The sequence below is a fragment of the Perognathus longimembris genome, chromosome 21, assembly GCF_023159225.1.
Source record: "Perognathus longimembris pacificus isolate PPM17 chromosome 21, ASM2315922v1, whole genome shotgun sequence".
Lineage (NCBI taxonomy): Eukaryota > Metazoa > Chordata > Mammalia > Rodentia > Heteromyidae > Perognathus > Perognathus longimembris.
Genome location: NC_063181.1, coordinates 23,723,402 through 23,743,368, shown reverse-complemented (window position 1 = coordinate 23,743,368; position 19,967 = coordinate 23,723,402). Strand labels below are relative to the sequence as shown.

The window sequence follows — 19,967 nt, the reverse complement described above, 5'->3', positions numbered from 1 at the left end:
TTTTGATGAACTTTGTTATTTAAACAGAATTAATCACCTTGTGCATGTGGAGGAGGGAGGACTGGGTGTTCAAGAAAGGAGGGACCCCCAACAGTGGTCTCAGAGAGTTAAAAAGCAGTTGACTAGAAAATGTAGGGTTGCCAAGCAGCATTAAGAACCTGCCTCTGGGACATTCGTCATGAACTGACAAATGTCATCGTTGGCACATTTGTGTCAACTTGAGTCCATTTCCAGCTTTTAGGCTGCAACTGCTGAGTAAGCCTGGAGTTGGATTCCAACAGGAGAAAAAGATAAGGGAGGTGAGTGTCTACCAGCAAGGGAGGCCAGGGAAATAGGTCGGGCAAGGACAACCTCGGAGAGTGGCTGGTGAAGGTGTAGGAATATTTTGAAGGCCTTGCTGGTGCTGGAGACCGCTCAGGCAGCAGGGAGGAGGGGATGAGCTCGAACATAGGGAATTAGTCAGAGGAACAAGGATGAAAATAGAGCATTTATTTATGTATGGTGGAAGGTAAAGATTTCAGAAGTTGCAAAGTAATACCACACAAGTGGATGGTGAGCTCAGACAGATCGTTCAAGGTGAAGAGAAGAATTAAGGCCAGAATAGTGAACAGACTATATCAATGAGTTCTATAGTTTTTGCTCTTATATCTACTGTAAAACTATGTACATTCTTTCACACTTCTGAAATGTTTCATCATAAGCTTACATCATTTCAGACACCCTACTTTCTGGCATTATAATAATACTGTCATTTAGTAATAAAGCAAAACATCAAAAAATTACATCAAATATATTCAGTAAAATATAAATACTATACCACATACTTTTAACATAACTACAAGTAAAATTTTAACACTGCTTTTCTCCTGAAATTTTATTTCCTTTCAACTTCTCTCTCTGATATATTTTTACTTATTTATTTTTATTTGATTATCCTGTTATGCTTTTTATTTTATTTTTTTGCCAGTCCTGGGCCTTAGACTCAGGGCCTGAGCACTGTCCCTGGCTTCTTTTTGCTCAAGGCTAGCACTCTGCCACTTGAGCCACAGCGCCACTTCTGGCCTTTTCTATATATGTGGTGCTGAGGAATTGAACCCAGGGTTTCATGTATACAAGGCAAGCACTCTTGCCACTAGGCCATATTCCCAGCCCCCTGTTATGCTTCTTTGTAATTAAACTATGTATAAATTCCTAACATCATTAGTTCACACTTGATTAAAACCTCATGAAGATAATAACTAAAAATAAATAAAAGCCATAACCATGAGAGATTTAGGGGTGAATTGTATGGTGCTTTGAAAAAAATATTTCCCAATTATTAGTATTTCAAATGTTCCTAGTTGTACCCCTAGAAGCTTTGAAGGCAGGAGCTGGAGAATAACTCAGAGGTAAAGCATATACTTAGCATGTGTGAGGCCCTGGGTTCCAAGCCCAGTACCCCATAAAAAACTGTGGGGGAAAAAAGCCTTCAGGCAATAAATGTTTGCTCTTTGACATAGCAATGAGATGGTAATGAAGCAAAGTGAGCAAAAAGTCCGTTTTCATTGTTTTAGAACTTACAGCCATTTCCAGAACTAGAGGCAATGCATCCCAGAGTGAGAGGCTTGCTTTCTTTTGTAAACTGAGATGGTTATGGAAAGGGAAATTCTCTCTTTACACATTATTCTCATTATTTGGCTTTAATGCCTTACTGTCTTGGGAATGTACATTAAACTATTCTTCAAGTAGCTTTAAAAAGCCAATGTATATAGATATAGGGGCTTCTATCAGAATATAGACACCAATTTATCACATATTGCTTTATCTTAAATTATTTAGGATTAATTTAATCTTGCCAAAGATCCAAACTAATTAAGAAGTAAAATCATCTAAAAGACTGATTTCCCACTCTTTCACTAACCTGTGCTAGAAACAACACATTTGTAACTCTACCAGTGACTCCATCTGGAATTACAATCCTTGGACAAGCAGCTACCCCTTTTTCTCTAGAGACCCTGTGCTTTATAAACAATTTGGTTGCTAGTTCTAGCTGTACAATTTGTCTACTCTTTCCCAGAAACTTCTGGCCATGACATTCATCTAGCAATTCTGACTTTCCAGTAAATGTATTTTACAGGAACAGATTATTTTAATAACTATGCAATGACAATGGGACTCTGAGAAAATCATCTAGTTGGGCTTTGTAGGTTCTAAAGCCAAAGGAGTATTACATTGAATTCTAGTAAACTTCAGAGCTCACTGGGAGTGTGGGATTGCTGCCCAGAGGTTGCTTCTCACAGCATCTATTTGACCCATATGGTAATAACAAAATGTGGCTTGAACTAAGACATCATCACATGTTTCTCGTCATCATAGTTCTCCCCAACAGTGATGTAATCTAAGGTTTCTCTGATCAGCTACAAAAGCTACACAGAGATCTTGGAATATGTCTATATCTAGGCCACTTCTCCCTATCAAGAAGCTAACAAGTTACATTATTTTCAAAGCTAAGCTTGTAGAACACAGCATGCTTACTTGTACATTGTCATTTGTTGTGCAGACTTATACTTCTTTTAAACATGTACACCTAATTGAGTATCAGTGTCTAGCAATGAGAAAAAAGATAAAGGTCCTTATCTCTGACTGATACTTTTAAAATAATGGTCCAAATGTGCCAGGACCACAATACTGGGGATATATTAAAGTGAGGTCCTAGGGCTGGGAATGTGGCTTAGCGGTAGAGTGCTTGAATAGTATGCATGAAGCCCTGGGTTCGATTCCTCAGCACCACATAACCAGAAAAAGCTGGAAGTGGCCCTGTAGCTCAAGAGGCAGAGTGCTAACTTTGAGCAAAAAGAAACCAGGGACAGTGCTCAGGCCCTGAGTCCAAGCCCCAGGACTGGCAAAAAACAAAACAACAAGAAAAGAGAGGTCCTTCATGATTACTGCATATATTTGGATGTGATCCACCCCTTCATGAGTTTGGCACAATATTCTTAGCTTCACTCTACTTCTCCCAGATTTTTAACAGGGAGAAATATGGTAATGTTTCTCAAAATGCTAACATATGTATGTACTTTTGGACTCCCTCAGAGGAGGGATGTACAAACTATATGACTTTCCAGGCCTGTCACTCCAGGACCCATAGAACACTTTGGGAAACTCTAGTTTGGGGCATGACCGCACCCCAGGCCAGAGGATGTTGCCTGACTTTCAAAGGAATGTTCTTCTAGTTCCACAGGACATGCTTCTGCAACTTACTTTTTCACATTCGACGTATACTACCTTTATTATATCAATACCAAAAGTCAATACAAGGCAGGTCTGTGTGGGAAAATATATCAAGGAAACAAATGACACTCAGCTTGTGATGGGTGATTATTTACAAATGACGATGTATGGTAAGATTCTCTTTTGTATTTTTTCCCCTTGCCCCTTGGTAGTAGAGATCTCCTGGAGAATAACAAGTAAAACAAAGATGCAAGTATCTGGCAAAAATTAAAACAAAACAAAATCATCTGCTTTAGTTGTGCATATCAATGAATACAAAAATCTACCTTTACCTACTACTTGCAATTCGCTGGATTAGCCACTTGTTGAGGTACAGAAGCAGGTACTGTCAACTTGCTCAAAGTCCTTCCCTCCCTCCCATTTCTTTAAACAGAAATCCTTTACTGAGGTTCCCCAGCCCAATTCTTATTAACCTAAAATAATGAAATTTAATCCTTCAACTCCAGATAATTCAGCATATTACTAAAAGAAAGAGGAGTCTAATTAAAGATTAATTTTAATATGACACACTTAGGACATACTTAGATACCTCTCTACTCGCCATGGTAGTTTCCTTATTTTACATTGTGAAATTATCAAAGGACTGGATTGTCAACTCCTTTAAATTACACCTCTAAATTTAGTGAGAATTATCCTCAAGTAACTAGTATAGATGCATGTTATTCCCTGGAATACTCCATGTCATGGCTTATACTGTTATAATCTTTTTTTTTGGCCAAAACTGAAGGATATCTTAATCCTCACCTTTTTTTGCTACAGTGCTTTATAATTACTGTGAGAATTTACTTTGTTCAAAATGATAAAGTGAACTTTTGTAACCCCCAAATGAAATGTACTCTAATGAACAGAGGAAATTTTCTGCTTAGATTTATGTTTATCTCAGGAAGGCACGTGTGCATACACATACACACACACACTCTCTCTCTCTCTCTCTCTCTCTCTCTCTCTCCATCTTAAAAGGCGCCAGTGGCTCATGCCTGTAATAATAGCTTCTCAGAAGGCTGAGATATGAGGATTGCAGTTCAAAGCCAACCCAGGCAGGAAAGTCTGTGAGACTCTTATCTTCAATTAACCACCAGAAAACCAAAAGCGGTTCTGTGGCTCAAAGTGGTAGAGCACTAGCCTTGAACTGAAGAGCTCAGGGACAATGCCCAGGCCAAGCCCAAGTCCCACCACACCAGACAAAAAAACAAGTTGGAAAATACTGTACACTTACTTTTGCATTCTTTCCTAGATCCAAACTCATTACTTCCCACTGGATTCCATACTGTTAATCTAAACCATGAGCACCTGAAAAGAACACTCATCAGTTGGCCTATGCAGTTATTCTCTATGGCACGTTTCTGAGGTGAGTGTAGTTATAAGGAAGGCCTGGTCGAAGTTATTACATGCTGCTGGTGAGAGGATGTAGCAAAACACTGTATCTGAGCAGTCATGAACAGGGTAGAAACCCTCCCTACCCCCACCCCCCCACCAATCTACCTACTTAAGAAAAAGAAAAACCCACACACACGGAAGCTCTAACACTAGATCCTCTCATATCTTACCTTTTCCTGAGCTAGATGCCTTGCTGACAATAACAGGAGGAATATACACTACTAAGCAGTTTTTGAAGAACAAGAAAATTTTAAATAACCAAATTTGTTTAAAAACAATTAGAAGTACAGAGGCATTTAAAGTTCCCTCCATACTGAAGAATTTAGGGATATTCCTGTATATGTCACAGCATGGTGCTGTGTCATAAGGATGAAGACATTAAATGAGTTTATGCCCTCTCATATGTCAAAAAAAAGTTAAGGACCTAGGTAAGAAAACAAGTCAGATTTTACTCACTACTCTTAAAAGCTAAAAGAATACTTTAGTGCTGACAGGTACACAACTATCTAAAGTACCAAAACACCCTGCTATACTAAAAAAACAAAAAACTCATTCCTCCAGTTCTTAGAGAAGATATGGACTCATTGTCTAATATGTAAGGTAACTGAAACTGATTTGTAATAATAAAAAATGTTATGATAGAGAATGATAAATCAGGAAGTTATCTGGGTAACGTTCAAGATTTTTTCAGGCCTGGAATACTGGACCCAAAGCAATGCTGATCCAGGAAGTCTGTTCTCAAAGACACTGGAGGGGCTTCTTTTTTTTTTTCAATCCTAGACCAGAACAGACAAGACTAGAAATCTTATGGGTCAGGAAAGTAGCTTCTGATCAGTTATATAAAGCTTATAGACATGATGCTGTTCAGTAATGCTTACCAAAGTCTTATAAGACTAGACACACCTTTAAATTCACAAATGGCAGTATTTTCATATTGAGATAAAAAAAAAAACTTCAGTGGTTAGTTTTCTGTTGCTGTTTCTTAAAATGAATAGGATGGTAAACATTTTCAAGAGAATTATGTTTAAATCCTTTTGATAATTTACTAATCATGCCTTCTAATGAAGGGTAGATGTTGCACCTATGTTTTCACGGGTAATCCTAGCTGGTCAGAGTTTAGTATCACGACTTTATTTTCACCATAGTTTAAGGTAATCTGCAATCTATGCATAATAGTAGTACTAATTTTCTTAAGTGTTTGTGGTCAAACCTCTTCAGATTTTTCTATAGTATCTAATGTTTAGAAAATTCTACTTTAAGATCTAGAAACTAGCCAGGGCCCATGTTTCATGCCTATAATTATTGCTACTCAGGAGGCTGAGATCTGAAGATTAAGGTTCAATGCCAGCCCTGCCAGACAAATCCAAAAGTGGAGCCATGACTCAAGTGGTAGAGCACTGACCAACCAGATTTGAGCAAGAAAGCCAAGCAAGAACTCGAGTGACTTCAAGCTGTATATATATTTTTAAGTCTAGTAACCATTTACACAGATTGAAAGATATTTTATAAACTACATTTGTGATTGAAATCTTTCCCTCAGCTTCCTCATTCAGAAACAAAATAGCCATGTTTAGGTTATCATTTTACTAAGTCATTTTTCATCTCAACAGAACGCAGGCCAAGGAGGACAGTGACCTGACCTAACTCAGACAGGCCCGCTGAGTCCCAACTCAAGCATTTCCCTGTGGCAACAGCAAAGGTTAGGAGTCATCATTTCTCTGATGTATAGTTTAAGCAACCATAGCAGAGGTAATTCCAAACAACACACACATTATCTAAAACAAACCTTGAACTTTTTCAAGTCTAAGTGTGGAATTCAGAGAGGGGAAGCACTACCCAACTCTTTTATACCAAGTGCCCCTTGCTGACTTGTCTCTCTGTTCTGTACAGGACAAGGACAGAACCCTTGGAGGAAGCCACCTCTGTACATATATAAAGAGAATGAAGAGATGCAATTTTTCTTGCTTTGAGGGATTTTGAAAGCTAAAGTAATTTTAAATGCTTATCTTTACTTAAAAGATACCTTCATCCAGGAAAGAGAATGAGCTATTAACTTATTTCAAGTTATGACCAAAACTACTAGCTTGCCCATACTTCTGATATTCCTGGGCTATTCAGTTGCCTACGTGACATCTCACACACACACACCTCTAATCCTACAGACTTCCACCATCTCCTATCCAGCAAAGTGGAATCAGTAAATCTCATGTTCCCAGTACTGAATTTAGTAACCTATCTGCATTTTCTCCCATACACCCCATGGCCTAAGCACTAGCAGGTCAGATTGTCTTCAGTTGCTGTTTTATATCCAGTACCTAAGATAATGCCTTGCAATTACAGAAACAGTATTTGAGTGAGTGGGTAAGTGAACTGCTCCCATCTTTCACATTAGCGCTTGTTGTACATAGCACTTCAGTCCCTATTCTAAATCTGCAAGTAGTCTTCCATTCTCCCAAATGTTGCTCCTTTCTAAACTCAAGGATCATGTTAATTTGTTTATGAATGAGTTGACAGTTTCCTTTTTGGTGTGTGGATCTGTTTGGGGGCTCAAATTCAGGGCCTGGACGTCTGCTGTCCCTAAGATTTTATGGTAGTCTAGTGCTCTATCACTGGAAACCACAGTTCTTCCACTTTCAGCTTTTTTTTCTTTTCTCTTTTGGTGGTTAACTGGAAATAAAAGAGTTTTGCAGACTTTCCTGCCTAGATTGGCTTTGAACTGCCATCCTCAGAGCTCAGCCCACCTGAGTAGCTAGAATTACAGGTATGAGCCACTGGCACCTGGCAGATGATTCGCTTTTTAAGCCCTTTCTTGTGTCTGTTAAACCGTGTTTTTTGTTTGTTTTTGGTTCTGTGAGCTCTTCAAAGGCTCCTTTGCTGGCTCCTATTACAAGGGTTGCAGTACCCAGGATGGACTCCTCTCTACATACCTCGTTGCCACTCAAAATGCAGAGTTCTGAGCAGCAGCAGCAAGAGCAAATTTTTTGGAAATGCAGAATCTCAGTGCCCACACCGTATCTATTTAACCAGAATCTGTATTTAACAAATTGAGATGACCCGTGCATAAAAGCTTGGAGAGGCACGAATTCATTTAAACACCACTGATAGACAGACTCTCCAATGGCTATTGCCTCTCTCTTCCTTCAACTTGTTATAAATAGGATTCCATGGTGTATTCTAGAAATTGGAGAGGCATCTCAAAACATGCACAGAACAGAAACTTTAATTTCCCCTCAGACCAAAAACCTAAGTTGTCATCACTTTGTTTTCTAATTCCTGGGCCTGAGTCTTGGTGGCTGTGTCTTTAAAACAGAGACCTATCATTACACATCATTTCCATTTCTAACCACCGAAATTTAAGCCATCAGTATTTTTTGGTGCCGGTTTTAGTATTTTCTCTATTTCTGTCTATGCTGCCCATAATTTTGTACACAGTATCAAGTATGATCTTCAAATATAAATCAGACCATGGCTCACAACCCTTCAATGGCTTGCCAAATTTCCCATGGCTTCCCAGACAGAGCCTACTTCCCTTGTTCCTTCCACAATGAACGCTAACACTCTGCTTTAAGTTTGTTCTACCCCAAAAGCTTTGCCTATTTCATTTCCTTATTTCTGCTCTAGGATATTCTTTAATCACATTCAATACTCACCCCCATTTCATTCTCCATCTATCTACTGTTTTACTTGCATTTTAGCATATAAGTCACCTGACAATATATACATTTGACTCTTCCACTAGGATCCACAAGCAGGAGCTTTTTACTTTTTATACCACAGCCATGTTAAACAGTGCCTGATGCACATAGCACTCAAGTATGGAGTATTCAAGTATTGACGGTAGAACTGCAGAGGTAGGAGATAAAATTGTTGTGTATGTATATGCACTTATTATATGTGCTCCAGTTACATAAATCTGGATGTTGAGAATCTATTACCAATTTTCAACAAGGGGCAGTGGTTCCAAAATATCCCTGTACTCTAAAATGGGAGTCTGTACATTAGAAGGAGGGCTGTTTAGAATTTCTAATACTTATGTCACATTCCAAATGTATTACGTCATAATTGCTGAATCTGAGGTAATTCCAATCTAAGATAAACCACTGGAATAGAGTTGGTAACTATATGATAAATGAGATTTAGAATACTTAACAAAAGAAAGTACTCTCCATTGTAATATTATATATGAATTTAAGACTTCTATTTCCCATATATTGCAGAAAACTAAAGGAAATTCGTTAAAAAGGGCTGTTAAAAACACTAGGAGTGGGGCTGGGAATATGGCCTAGTGGTAAAGTGCTCGTCTCGTATACATGAAGCCCTGGGTTTGATTCCTCAGCACCATGTATATAGAAAAAGCCTAAAGTGGCGCTGTGGCTCAGGTGGCAGAGTGCTATCCTTGAACAGAAAGAAGCAAGGGACAGTGCTCAGGCCCTCAGTTCAAGCCCCAGGACTGGCAAAAAAAACCAAAACCAAACAAAAAATAAAAACATTAGGAGCACATCTTCCAGGATATTCTATGTTTGTTTGCCTATCAAAGTATAAATCAAACTTTGGCATTTCAGTTAGTGTTTTGTTTTTTCCCTTCCATATGCTGAGACAAACTGATGTATGAAAAAGAGGTAGGTAACTTAGGGTTTGTGGGGGGGAGGGTCTTTGCCTCACACTGCTTCTTAATGGTATCAGTTAAATAGCTCACTCTAGGAACAAGCCCTTTATCAATGAAACAAAATGCTACATTCAAGAAGGAAAGGGGTTTCTTTACACTTGGATATAAGTTAATTCCTAATCATACTAATGTTTCTTGCTTCAGAAATAACATCACCAACTAGCTCTAATAACCAATTAAAATATCTTTAAGACAGAAGTTAATATTGTGCGTTTACCCAACTGTTAGCTCACCTTCATCTTCAGACAGCAGAATGGACAACATAAACAAAAGAGAAAAACCATTTCATTATTAAAATCCTTCACTACAGCACAAGTCTAACTCAAAAGAACCTTGGAGATATTTAGCCAATTCATATTTTATAGGTAAATGACTTGACACTCAGACGAGGTAAAATGATGTGCCTCAAAGTCACACAGGAAAGCTAGAAGAGAAAAAACATTTTTTTTTCCAAATAAGATAGGATATTTCACATGTTAATCAAAAAGAATCAAGGTCATCAGATTAAAATGGTATGAGAAATAAAAGAATGTTACACAGGGACTTAAAGGACTAGTCAAGCTAAACTGCCCCTTCCAAACAAAACTCCAGACACATGGACATATATCCATTAGAATGCTTACTCTTAAAATATTAGAATCTTGCAATTCAATTTACAAAATACATTATTAATTGCATTGTTATAATGAAATTAGTTCATTAAACATGAAAACATCAAACAGCACCAATACCAGAAAGTTAAGAAGGTAAATACACTATTATTTAAAATAATGTATAATCACTGATTGGGACAGAAATGAACTATATTCCCTAACAAAACTATTAAGATGCATTTTTGAGTTGTTCAACCTTGAGCCATGATAGTAAATAATCCAAAATTTGCCAATACAAGCCAATGGCAACATTTTTGGTATCCTACTCACCTGTCCCAATTAAACCAACATAACACAAAATTTATTAAGCCCTAGATTAAATGTATCTATTTTGAGAAGCAGGAAGGCATTTACAAATGGGATACTGACAGTGTATCAAAATGCTACTAAGGAAAAGACAGCAGCAAATACTCTAATAAGAGCACATTATTCCACTTGGATCCCAAATTATTTTTATCCCTAGTTCCATAAATTTCTGGAAGACTAGAGATTAACAAGTATATGTATAAATGGGGCTAGGCAAAAAAGCAGCTCTAAAGAGAATAGTGTCATATTCAAATTACCCAAGATTATTCAATACTTTCAAAGAAATTCAACTATATCTAAATTTTTTAAGCACATAGAACTAAACTGTTAGCAAAACTTTTGTGTTTACCCAAAAAACAGCACTGGTGTTTAAAGTGAAAATGAAATAGGCATGGTTTGTGAAATTTTTATAATGTTCACACCGTTCTCTCCCTGTTTCCCTGGTCCTTTCATCAGGTGACTACCTGGTTTAAAATATTTGGTAATTCAGTGCAGAAAATTAAGGTCACAGACAAAGTACAACAACTTTTAATACACCATTAATACTAATGATTAAAAATTATTGCATAGTCTTATGCATTTACCCTAAAACATTTTCTGAAAGTAAACCAATTATATAAAAGACAAATAACCCTTTAAAATATGGATGACCTTTACTACCTCGATCTTCTTTCCTTTTTTGTCTTTTCTGTACTTTTGTCCATAGTTTTCTCATTATCTCCCCTGCACTTTGGGCAATACCATTTCCCCTTTGGTTTATAGGTAAGTGAAACACATGAAAAGTGAAACCATTCAATCGGACACTGTTCATTGTCACATCCTATCATTTCCCCATAAGACACTTGGTTACATAAACAGTATGTAGGTTCATTGGGATCTATTGCAAACTCAACAGGTGAAGTTTCCCTTTCCTGCTTGGCCTTAGAGCGTTTCTTTTTCTTGGCTGACTTGGATTTCTTTTCTTTAGGTGGCTGATCATCACAGTCTTCAATCCCATTTGTCATATGACACAAATCACGGCTTTCACTGGTTCGCTGTCTGCGGGGTCTTCTTGAAGATCTTTCTGGTTGGTTAGAATCCATCTTTGCTTTATCTGAGGCTCTTTCACTGTCAGCAGGATCTTGGAAACACTGTGAATGTAACTCCATTTGTCTTGCTCGGTTTTCCACCAATTCAAGCATTTGTGTGACAATCTGAATTTTTTCATCTCCCAATTCTTGACTATTGATTAATGCTCTCTGGAGATGCTGCTGTAGGCGTTTTTTCTGGTTTGAATCATCTTCTTTCTTGTATTTTTCATAGACATCATCGATTTCCTTTAATGTTTCTAAAAAGAAGAAAAGGAAGAGAATATATGTATTAGCACATATAGCAAACATAAAGTTACAACTAATCCAAAGCACAAAACCACATTCTCTCTAGTATATACACATTAAAAACTTGATTGTTTTCTGGGTGCTAGTAGCTCATGCCTACAATCCTGGCTCCTCAGGATTGAAGTTTTAAGCCAGCCCAGGCAAGAAAATCTGTGAGAATCTTATCTCCCATTACCCATCAAAAAGCTTGAAGTGGAGCTGTGGCAAAGCACTAGGCTTGAGAAAATAAAAGGCTCAGAGGTAGCACCCAGGCCCTGAATTCAAGCCCCAGGACTGGTGCAGAAAAACAAACAAACAAACAAACAAAAAAAGCCCAACCAAACAACAATAACACACACACAAAAAAAAAAACTTGCTTGCTAAGCCAATGGCTCATACCTGTAATCCTAACTACTCAGGAGGCTGAGATCTTTTTTGTTTGTTTTTTTGTTTTTTTGGCCAGTGCTGGGGCTTGGACTCAGGGCCTGGGCACTGTCCCTGGCTTTTTTTTGCTCAAGGCTAGCACTCTGCCACTTGAGCCACAGCGCCACTTCTGGCCATTTTCTGTATAGGTGGTGCTGGGGAATTGAACCCAGGGCCTCATGTATATGAGGTAAGCACTCTTGCCACTAGGCCATATCCCCAGCCCCGAGGCTGAGATCTTAAGGATCACAATTTAAGGCCAGTCCAGGGAGAAAAGTTTGCTAAACTCCAACTCCAAAATAGCCATCAAAGAGTAAGCTTGGAGGCATGGCTCAAGTAGGAGAGTGGCAGCCTAGCAAACATGAGGCTCTGTGTTAAACCCCAGTACTGTTACTAGAAGAAAAACTTTATTCCCCATACAAAGACCAGTATGAATGTACACTTAGAAAAGAACAAATAACATAAAACCTTAAAATTATGTATATTAGAAAAGTTAATTTAATTAAATTAATAATAAACGGTATTTTATATAGGCGGGAATACTTAAGGCCACTTTAGAGTCTACTAAAAGTTTCTTATTTACTGATCATATACCACTCAAATTTCATCTATATTAAGTCTTGACATGCTGAACTCCAACCCTAAAGCTTGATGAGGTTCTATGAGTAGTTTACAGATGACAGTCCAATTCTGTTTGCAGTTTAATCAATGGCTTGATCTCTCCAGAGCGACATGATAACCTTCACTTTCACATAACACCCTTGGACAATCTTAGAAAAGGCAAACATCAGCAACTCTTAGCTTCCTATCTTCTTAGTCTTAATGGCTCTTTTATTTTAGGGTCACAAGGGAAATTCCAAAAAGCAAAACTATTTCCAAAGTAGGTCTATTGTTTCTGGCACCACCTGACCAAGCTACTACAAAATTACAGTATAATCAGCACTGAATCGTTCTGCCTTTGTAGATAATTCAGCAGTTGGTCCTAAGCTTTTTTGAAACTGCTGATTCAATTGCATAGCAAATAGTACACTTACTTAAATAACATAAAATAGCTGAATCACCTCTAGCATGCAAAAATCTGAAAACGCACCGACCTAGTATAATGGTGCATGCTTGTAATGCCAACACTTGGAAGGTAGAATCATTTGGGTGGTAAGAGGATCAAGAGTTCAAGGCCAGGGCTGGGGATATAGCCTAGTGGCAAGAGTGCCTGCCTCGGATACACGAGGCCCTAGGTTCGATTCCCCAGCACCACATATACAGAAAACGGCCAGAAGTGGCGCTGTGGCTCAAGTGGCAGAGTGCTAGCCTTGAGCGGGAAGAAGCCAGGGACAGTGCTCAGGCCCTGAGTCCAAGGCCCAGGACTGGCCAAAAAAAAAAAAAAAAAAAAAAAAGAGTTCAAGGCCAGGTGGAAGTACATAGACCTGTCTCAAAACAACAGCAAAAAAAAAAAAAAATCTGAAAATTTAATTAATTTCAGATGTCACCAAAAGAATACTTAGGACCAGGTTTGTTCCAATCCTATCTATTTCTTGTCCTTACAAAATAGAATGCTACTTGAAAGACTTCTGTCTTACTAGAGGTGGGGAAATAAACATTAATTGATCACACCACATAGCACACCATTTCTATACTCCATAATTACTGCATGCCTACCACTGTCTTATATATTCCAATGTTATTACTATAGAACAAAGAAATGTTAAATGAGTAAAATGCATACACTGGAACTGCCTCAAAGTACGGTAACAAAAGGCAAATATTTAACACAACTCTTAGGAGTTAGCTCCTCCCTGGATACTGGTGTTCATACTTGATGGACAACTGTTCCACCACAATTGAGAGTATTCATACTTGTACAACATATTTTCAAATAAGGCTGTCTATGACATTTGCTCAGCTAGGTACACAAGTGGATTTCCTAAGAACCTCATTTTTGTACAGGAAAAACGACATTAGATATTTTACTGTTAGAAAAAAAAATTAATTCAGGCACTGGTGGATCACATATGTGATCCCAGCTACTTAAGATGGTAAGGACTGTGGTTCCAGGCTAGCCCAGAACAGAAATGTTCTTGAGATTCCTTGTGGGTGCAGCAGTGTTGGCATGTCACCCCAAGCTACACTGGAAGCCAAGATAGGGAAGATCACAGTTCCAGAAAGGTCTGAGAGACTCCATGTCCACAGAGAGGAAGCTGGAGGCAGAAGCGGGCACCTGTGACCTCAGCAACCACCAGAGAGAGTCTATTTCAAAAATTGCCAGTGAAGAAAATGGCTGGAAGTAAGACATAAGTAATAAACACTAGCCTGGCAAGCACAAGGCCTGCCAAAAAGGAAAAAAAAAAGAAGACAAGTTTTATTTCAAATATTTTCCAATGAGTCAGAAAAAAAATTCATACATTATACTTGCACATACTTTATGAGATAAAAATTCACATCTCAAAGATATTTGTAGTGTGAAAAGAAAGGAAACCAACATTTACTCAGCCCCTATTATGTGGTAAATATTTTATCATTTGATCTCCACAGCAAACTCAAGAGGAAGCTATCATTTCTACTTCACTTAAAAAAAATAGTTCAAGTGGTTAAGAACCTCAGACTTAAGACTTCATCAGATCTGTACATCTGCTCTTCCCACTTAAGCACTTTCAACAGGCTGCGTGAAAAGCACTTGAAATTATGTATTAAATTTTAGTTCAGGGCTGGGGGATATGGCCTAGTGGCAAGAGAGCTTGCCTCGTATACATGAGGCCCCGGGTTCGATTCCCCAGCACCACATATACAGAAAACGGCCAGAAGTGGCGCTGTGGCTCAAGTGGCAGAGTGCTAGCCTTGAGCAAAAGGAAGCCAGGGCTAGTGCTCAGGCCCTGAGTCCAAGGCCCAGGACTGGCCAAAAAAAAAAAAAAAAAAAAATTTTTTTAGTTCAAAGGCTAACCATTTTCCATAACAAATACTTCACTCATTTGTGGAATTGTTTTATTTCTGTATTTGATTCAATAACCTCTGGAAGTGACTCAAACAGGTGGGGGAGAAATGTGATTTGCTACATATAATTTGTAACATTAAATACTGTTGTATTAAATCCCCAGACCAGAAAAAAAAAAACTTAAGAACTAGTGAAAAAAGTCCTATCTGAACTAAGCAAGAAAGCACATAAAGCTAATAAATATATAAAACTTTGCAATTATCTTAGCATCTATCTATGTCCATGATTGAAAACTAGATCACTGTTTTAAGGTTAATCTTGAAATTAATCACAACAGGACTGAGGATTTGTATTATCTTTCAATCTTGTAAGGTCTGCTATACTCCTAATGTTATAAGAGCAACTTCTGACAACTAGATGATCAGATAGAAGAGTTTCCACTGAAATTATGTTTAATCCCATCTTAAAAAAGAATAACTTTTAAGGAGACAACCATGCCTTAAAGAACATGTAAGCATTACAAAACACTGAAAAAGTACAAGCATATAACGTAGGATTCCTACTCATCTCTTTTTCTCTTTCTTCCCCCTGCCCCCTCGCCAGTCCTGGAGCTTGAACTCAGGGTATGGGCACAGTCTTGGAGCTTTTTTGCTCAAAGCTAGTACTCTACCAGTATAGCCACAGCTGGCTTTTTTGGTGTTTAATTGGAGTTAAGAGTCTCAAGAAGGATACTCAGGCTGGCTTTGAACAGGGATCCTCAGATCTCAGTACCTAGGATTACAGATGTGAGCCATATGTCTCATTTCAAAGTTACCATTTACATGGTCCATAATTATAGAAAAATACAACTGTTCTCTCTCTCTCTCTCTCTCCCTCCCTCTCTCTCTCTCTCTCTGTGTGTGTGTGTGTGTGTGTGTGTGAGAGAGAGAGAGAGAGAGAGAGTTCTGGAAATTAAATTCAGGACCCTGGGCATGGTCCTTGAAGGGTGTGCCACAGGCACCAGCTACAACTGCTATTTTTAAAGGAAAAGAAGCCAGGTGCAGATGGCTCACATCTCTAATCCAAACTACTCAGGAGGTTGAGATCTGAGTACTGTGGTTCCAAGCTAGCCTGACCAGGCTCAAGTGGTAGAATTCAAGCCCTAGAAACCAGGCCATGGGCGCATGCGCACACACGGAGGAAATGACATATGACACAATATAAGAACAGATGTGTTCCTAAAGTGTCCAGCTTTGAAACAGAATATTCCCCTTCTAAGTAATTCAGCAAATTATAAACTTTTTTTGAGAAGGAATCTATATAGCCCAGGCTGTCCTCAAACTCAAACAATCTTCTTGCTTCCCACCTCCCAAATTATGGGACTACAGGTGCAAAATACCATGCCTGGCCCAAGTTAAACTTGGAAATTTTTTCTGTATGATGAAGTTTAGCTTGATAAATTCTGGGCCTGGTGAAACAATTGACATACAGTAAGCAATCTACCAATCCATGGATTTAGAAAATAAATGTATTGGCTAAAACATACCTAAATGCTCTTAATACGGAACAGTAGATTCTTTTTAGCCATTGGGTTAGTGACATGTCACACCCCCCCCCAGCTGTTCCTGGAGCTATATAGAACCCAGGGCCTAAAAGATGTCCCTCAGCTTTATCGATGTACCACCATTTCTGGCTTTTTGACGATTAATTGGAGGTAAGAATCTTATGGACATTTATGCCTGGGCTTGCTTCAAATAGTCATCTGAGTAACCCCGGCTTAGTGAAAAGTGTCTTCAAAAATTGAGAATGGGTCCAAAAGTTATCTTTAACGTCCCTTTGACTAATGTCCACTTTAGGTCTAAAACCTTCTTCTCGATTTAGGGTTACTAAAGGCAAAAATAACTAAATAAATAGATAAGGGAACGGTGATGAACTTCACCGTAATAAAGGCTCGTTCCCTGTCCTAATTTTTTTGACCTTTTATAAAAGATGGTTGTCGCCTTATCACTTGGGGGGGGAAAAAAAAAAAAAAACCACCTCGGAGGAGGAGCCGGAGGTGAAGGGACGCCAAGCGGTTGCCGGGTCAACGAAGCCACTTCCTCGCTGGAGCCCGGAAGTGACACATGGCCCGGAACCTACGCGGAGCCCGGGTCGGCGCCCGTCCCGGGAGCAGGGTCCCCGCCCCGATTTACTGGGTGGGAGACATTCTACATATCACCACAAGCGCGTTGCGAAGCCCGATGCGGAGTCCGCCCGGGCCCCACTAACGCCCCCCACACAGCCCGACGACCACCCAAACGGCGAGCGCCGCCCGCCCCGGCCCATTCAGACACCAGCCATTTTCCAGCCCCGCGGGAGCGCGCCGCACCCCGCCCCGGCCCGCGTCACTGCCAGGCCCCGCCCCCGGACGAGGGCCCTCCCCTCCTCGCCACACACACCCCCTCTCCCTCCCTTCCCCGCGGGGGACCCCTCCCCTCGTCACCACTCGGCTGGAGCTGAGCTCAAGGCGACGACACCGGGCGTCCCGGAACTTTCCCCCGGGCGAGTGGGAGGCACGGGGTGCCCCGGGTCCCGCCGTACCGGGGAGCAGGGGCGCGGGGAGGGGGGGGCTCTCCCGAGTCCGCCTCCGCCGCCCCTCCCTGCCTTCCCCTCCCCCAGCGCCTTCCGAAGCATCTGCTCATCCGGGCTGGGGGTCGCCGGGGGCGAGGGACGGCCAGCCCTGCGGCCGTCTCCCCGCGGCTCCCGCCTGGTGGCACTCTCCCTCTCCCGGCAGGGCGGCGTGAGGCACAGAGCCCACGGACGCCGGAACAAATGCTGCTTAAAATGGCTGATTCCCTCCCCACAGCAGCTGCAGCCGCTGGGGCTACAACGGGGGCTGAGGAACGACCCTCCCGGCCCCCTCCACACACACACACACACACACACATCCCTACACACACGCGCGCGCGCGCGTACACACACACACCCCGAAACCCCTTCCAAGTCCTCCGGAGCGCAGCTGGGAAAGGAAAGGGCCAAGACCCCGGTCCTCACCCCTCCTCCCCGTCCCACATGCACACTCGGGAGCAGGGGATGGGAGGGTGGGTGTCACGGGAGGGACGGAGAGTGGCACTTCCCGGGGCCGGCCGAGGGCCGGAGCAGCCCGAGGCCCGCAGATCCCGGGAGCAGCGGAGTCCCCTCACGGGCCTTCCCCCGGTCCCTTACCTTGATATTTGTTGTCCAGCTCTCGCAGCACGGACACGTTCCTCTGCATGTCGTGGGGCAGCGACTCCACGCACTCGAGGTAGTCCTGCACGTAGCAGGTGAGCAGCCGGCTCCGCTCCCCGGTGAGGAGCGCGGCCGGCGGGTACAGTTGCTGCTGCTGCTGCCCTAACATCTTCGCCGCCGCCGCCGCCGCCGCCTCCGCATCCAGCAGCCACGCATGCAGCAGCCGCGGCGCTCCGCTCGGCGGCCCGGCGCCGCGGGGACACGGCCGCCGCTCCGGAGGGCACCGCCGAGTCCCTCGATCTCCACTCCCCCCCCCAGCAGCCTTCACTCCCCGCCCCCGCCGTAACCAGCCCGGGGGCGGGGCGAGACCAGGACTCCCTCCTCTCTCCTCCTCCCTGTCCCCAGGACCACGGCAGCGGGGATCCCCCCGCAGGCCCCCGCCGAGCTGGCGGTGGTCACCGGAGCGGACACTTCCTGTCCCTCTCGGAGTCCCCAGATGCTACTCGTGCCGCCTACTAGCCCGGATCCCCATGACAAGCCCGCTCGCCGGCGGCTCTCCTCTCCGCCACCCTCCGCGCCAGTAGGAGACTCTCTCTGCCCGCTGGCCCCGCCCCTCCGCGGCGGTCGCGTCTGCGCCTGCGCAGGCTTCACTCCTAATAAGGTCGGGGTCCCGCCCCTACCGCCTTACCGAAGGGTTCGCATTCTCCCGCCTTCCCGCCACCGCTAAGGCGATTGGTCCGTCAGCCCAGGACTTGTGAGGGGGAGGTGCAGCGAGAGGCCAAACGGTAGCTGCGCCCCGCCCCCTCTTAAAGGGGAAGCGTGGCTGAGCCCGTCCCTCCGGCCAGTGTTTGAATGGTAACTGAGGGGATGGGTGGCCGTCTTCTCGCGTCTGCCTTCCCGTGGAGCGGAGGAAACCTTGGTTCTGGCCTGGCATCCCGGTGTGACCGACTTTTATACCCATCAGGCGGGTCAAGCGCGGCTCCTTGCGAACCTTAAAAAACAGCAGCGGGAGTCTGGACAACCTGGAGTGTGGGTCTCGGGAACTACGCTACCCAGCGTGCAGCGGGGAGGCTCCCGGCATGCGTGGCTGCGGTTTCCCGCCGAGCCGCCGCTCCAACTCTCCCTGGGGCCGCGTCCCTCCTCGGGTCGTTGCGCGGCGGCCGACCAAGCACCGGGGGCCGACCGGGAGGTAGGCGGCACTTCCCCAGCCTTCCATCCCTCCCTGCGTGTTCTGTATCTTTTAGTCCTCCAGGTCTTTAACTTTCGCCCCGGCCCCTTTCCCGCGCGGGAATGGATGTTAGGGCTCGCCGGTCGTCCGGGGTGCCGGGGGGGGGGGGGGGGGGAGGGATGTAGGACCGTGTCCCGCCGACAACCGTGAACAAGCATCCCGTGCCCTCGAGGGTACGCCGGCGTAGTAAGGGGCACCTCGGAGCTCGAGTCTTTAATCTTATCCTAGGACAACAATTAGAAGGGTAAAAGGGCCCAGCAGATAAATGATGGTCCACGCCTCCCTCGTGGGGCCTGGCTGTCAGTGGGAGCGGCTGGCACGGCTTAATGTCCGTGTGGTCATGCCCGTAGACTTTCACGAGGAGTAATGTGTACGGGTTTTTGTTTTTTTCATCGGTTCTACCGGACGAATACGCGAGGAATTTTATTTACTTATTTATTTTTGCCAGTCCTGGGGCCTGGATTCAGGGCCTGAACACTGTCCCTGGCTTCTTTTTGCTCAAGGCTAGCACTCTACCTCTTGAGCCACAGCCACTTCTGGCTTTTTCTGTATATGTGGTGCTGAGAATCGAACCCAG

General features: G+C 42.7%; 1 protein-coding gene across 1 annotated transcript; it reads right to left on the bottom strand.

The window, feature by feature from the left end:
- Positions 1-10,777: 10,777 nt before the first annotated feature.
- Ing2 (inhibitor of growth family member 2) lies at positions 10,778-18,760 on the bottom strand. The gene is made up of 2 exons (XM_048330667.1): positions 18,160-18,760; positions 10,778-11,599 (listed from the first exon to the last, which is right to left on the bottom strand). Exons 1-2 carry the CDS (start codon positions 18,329-18,331, stop codon positions 10,929-10,931), a joined length of 843 nt encoding a protein of 280 aa, XP_048186624.1. The 5' UTR covers positions 18,332-18,760; the 3' UTR covers positions 10,778-10,928.
- Positions 18,761-19,967: the final 1,207 nt, after the last annotated feature.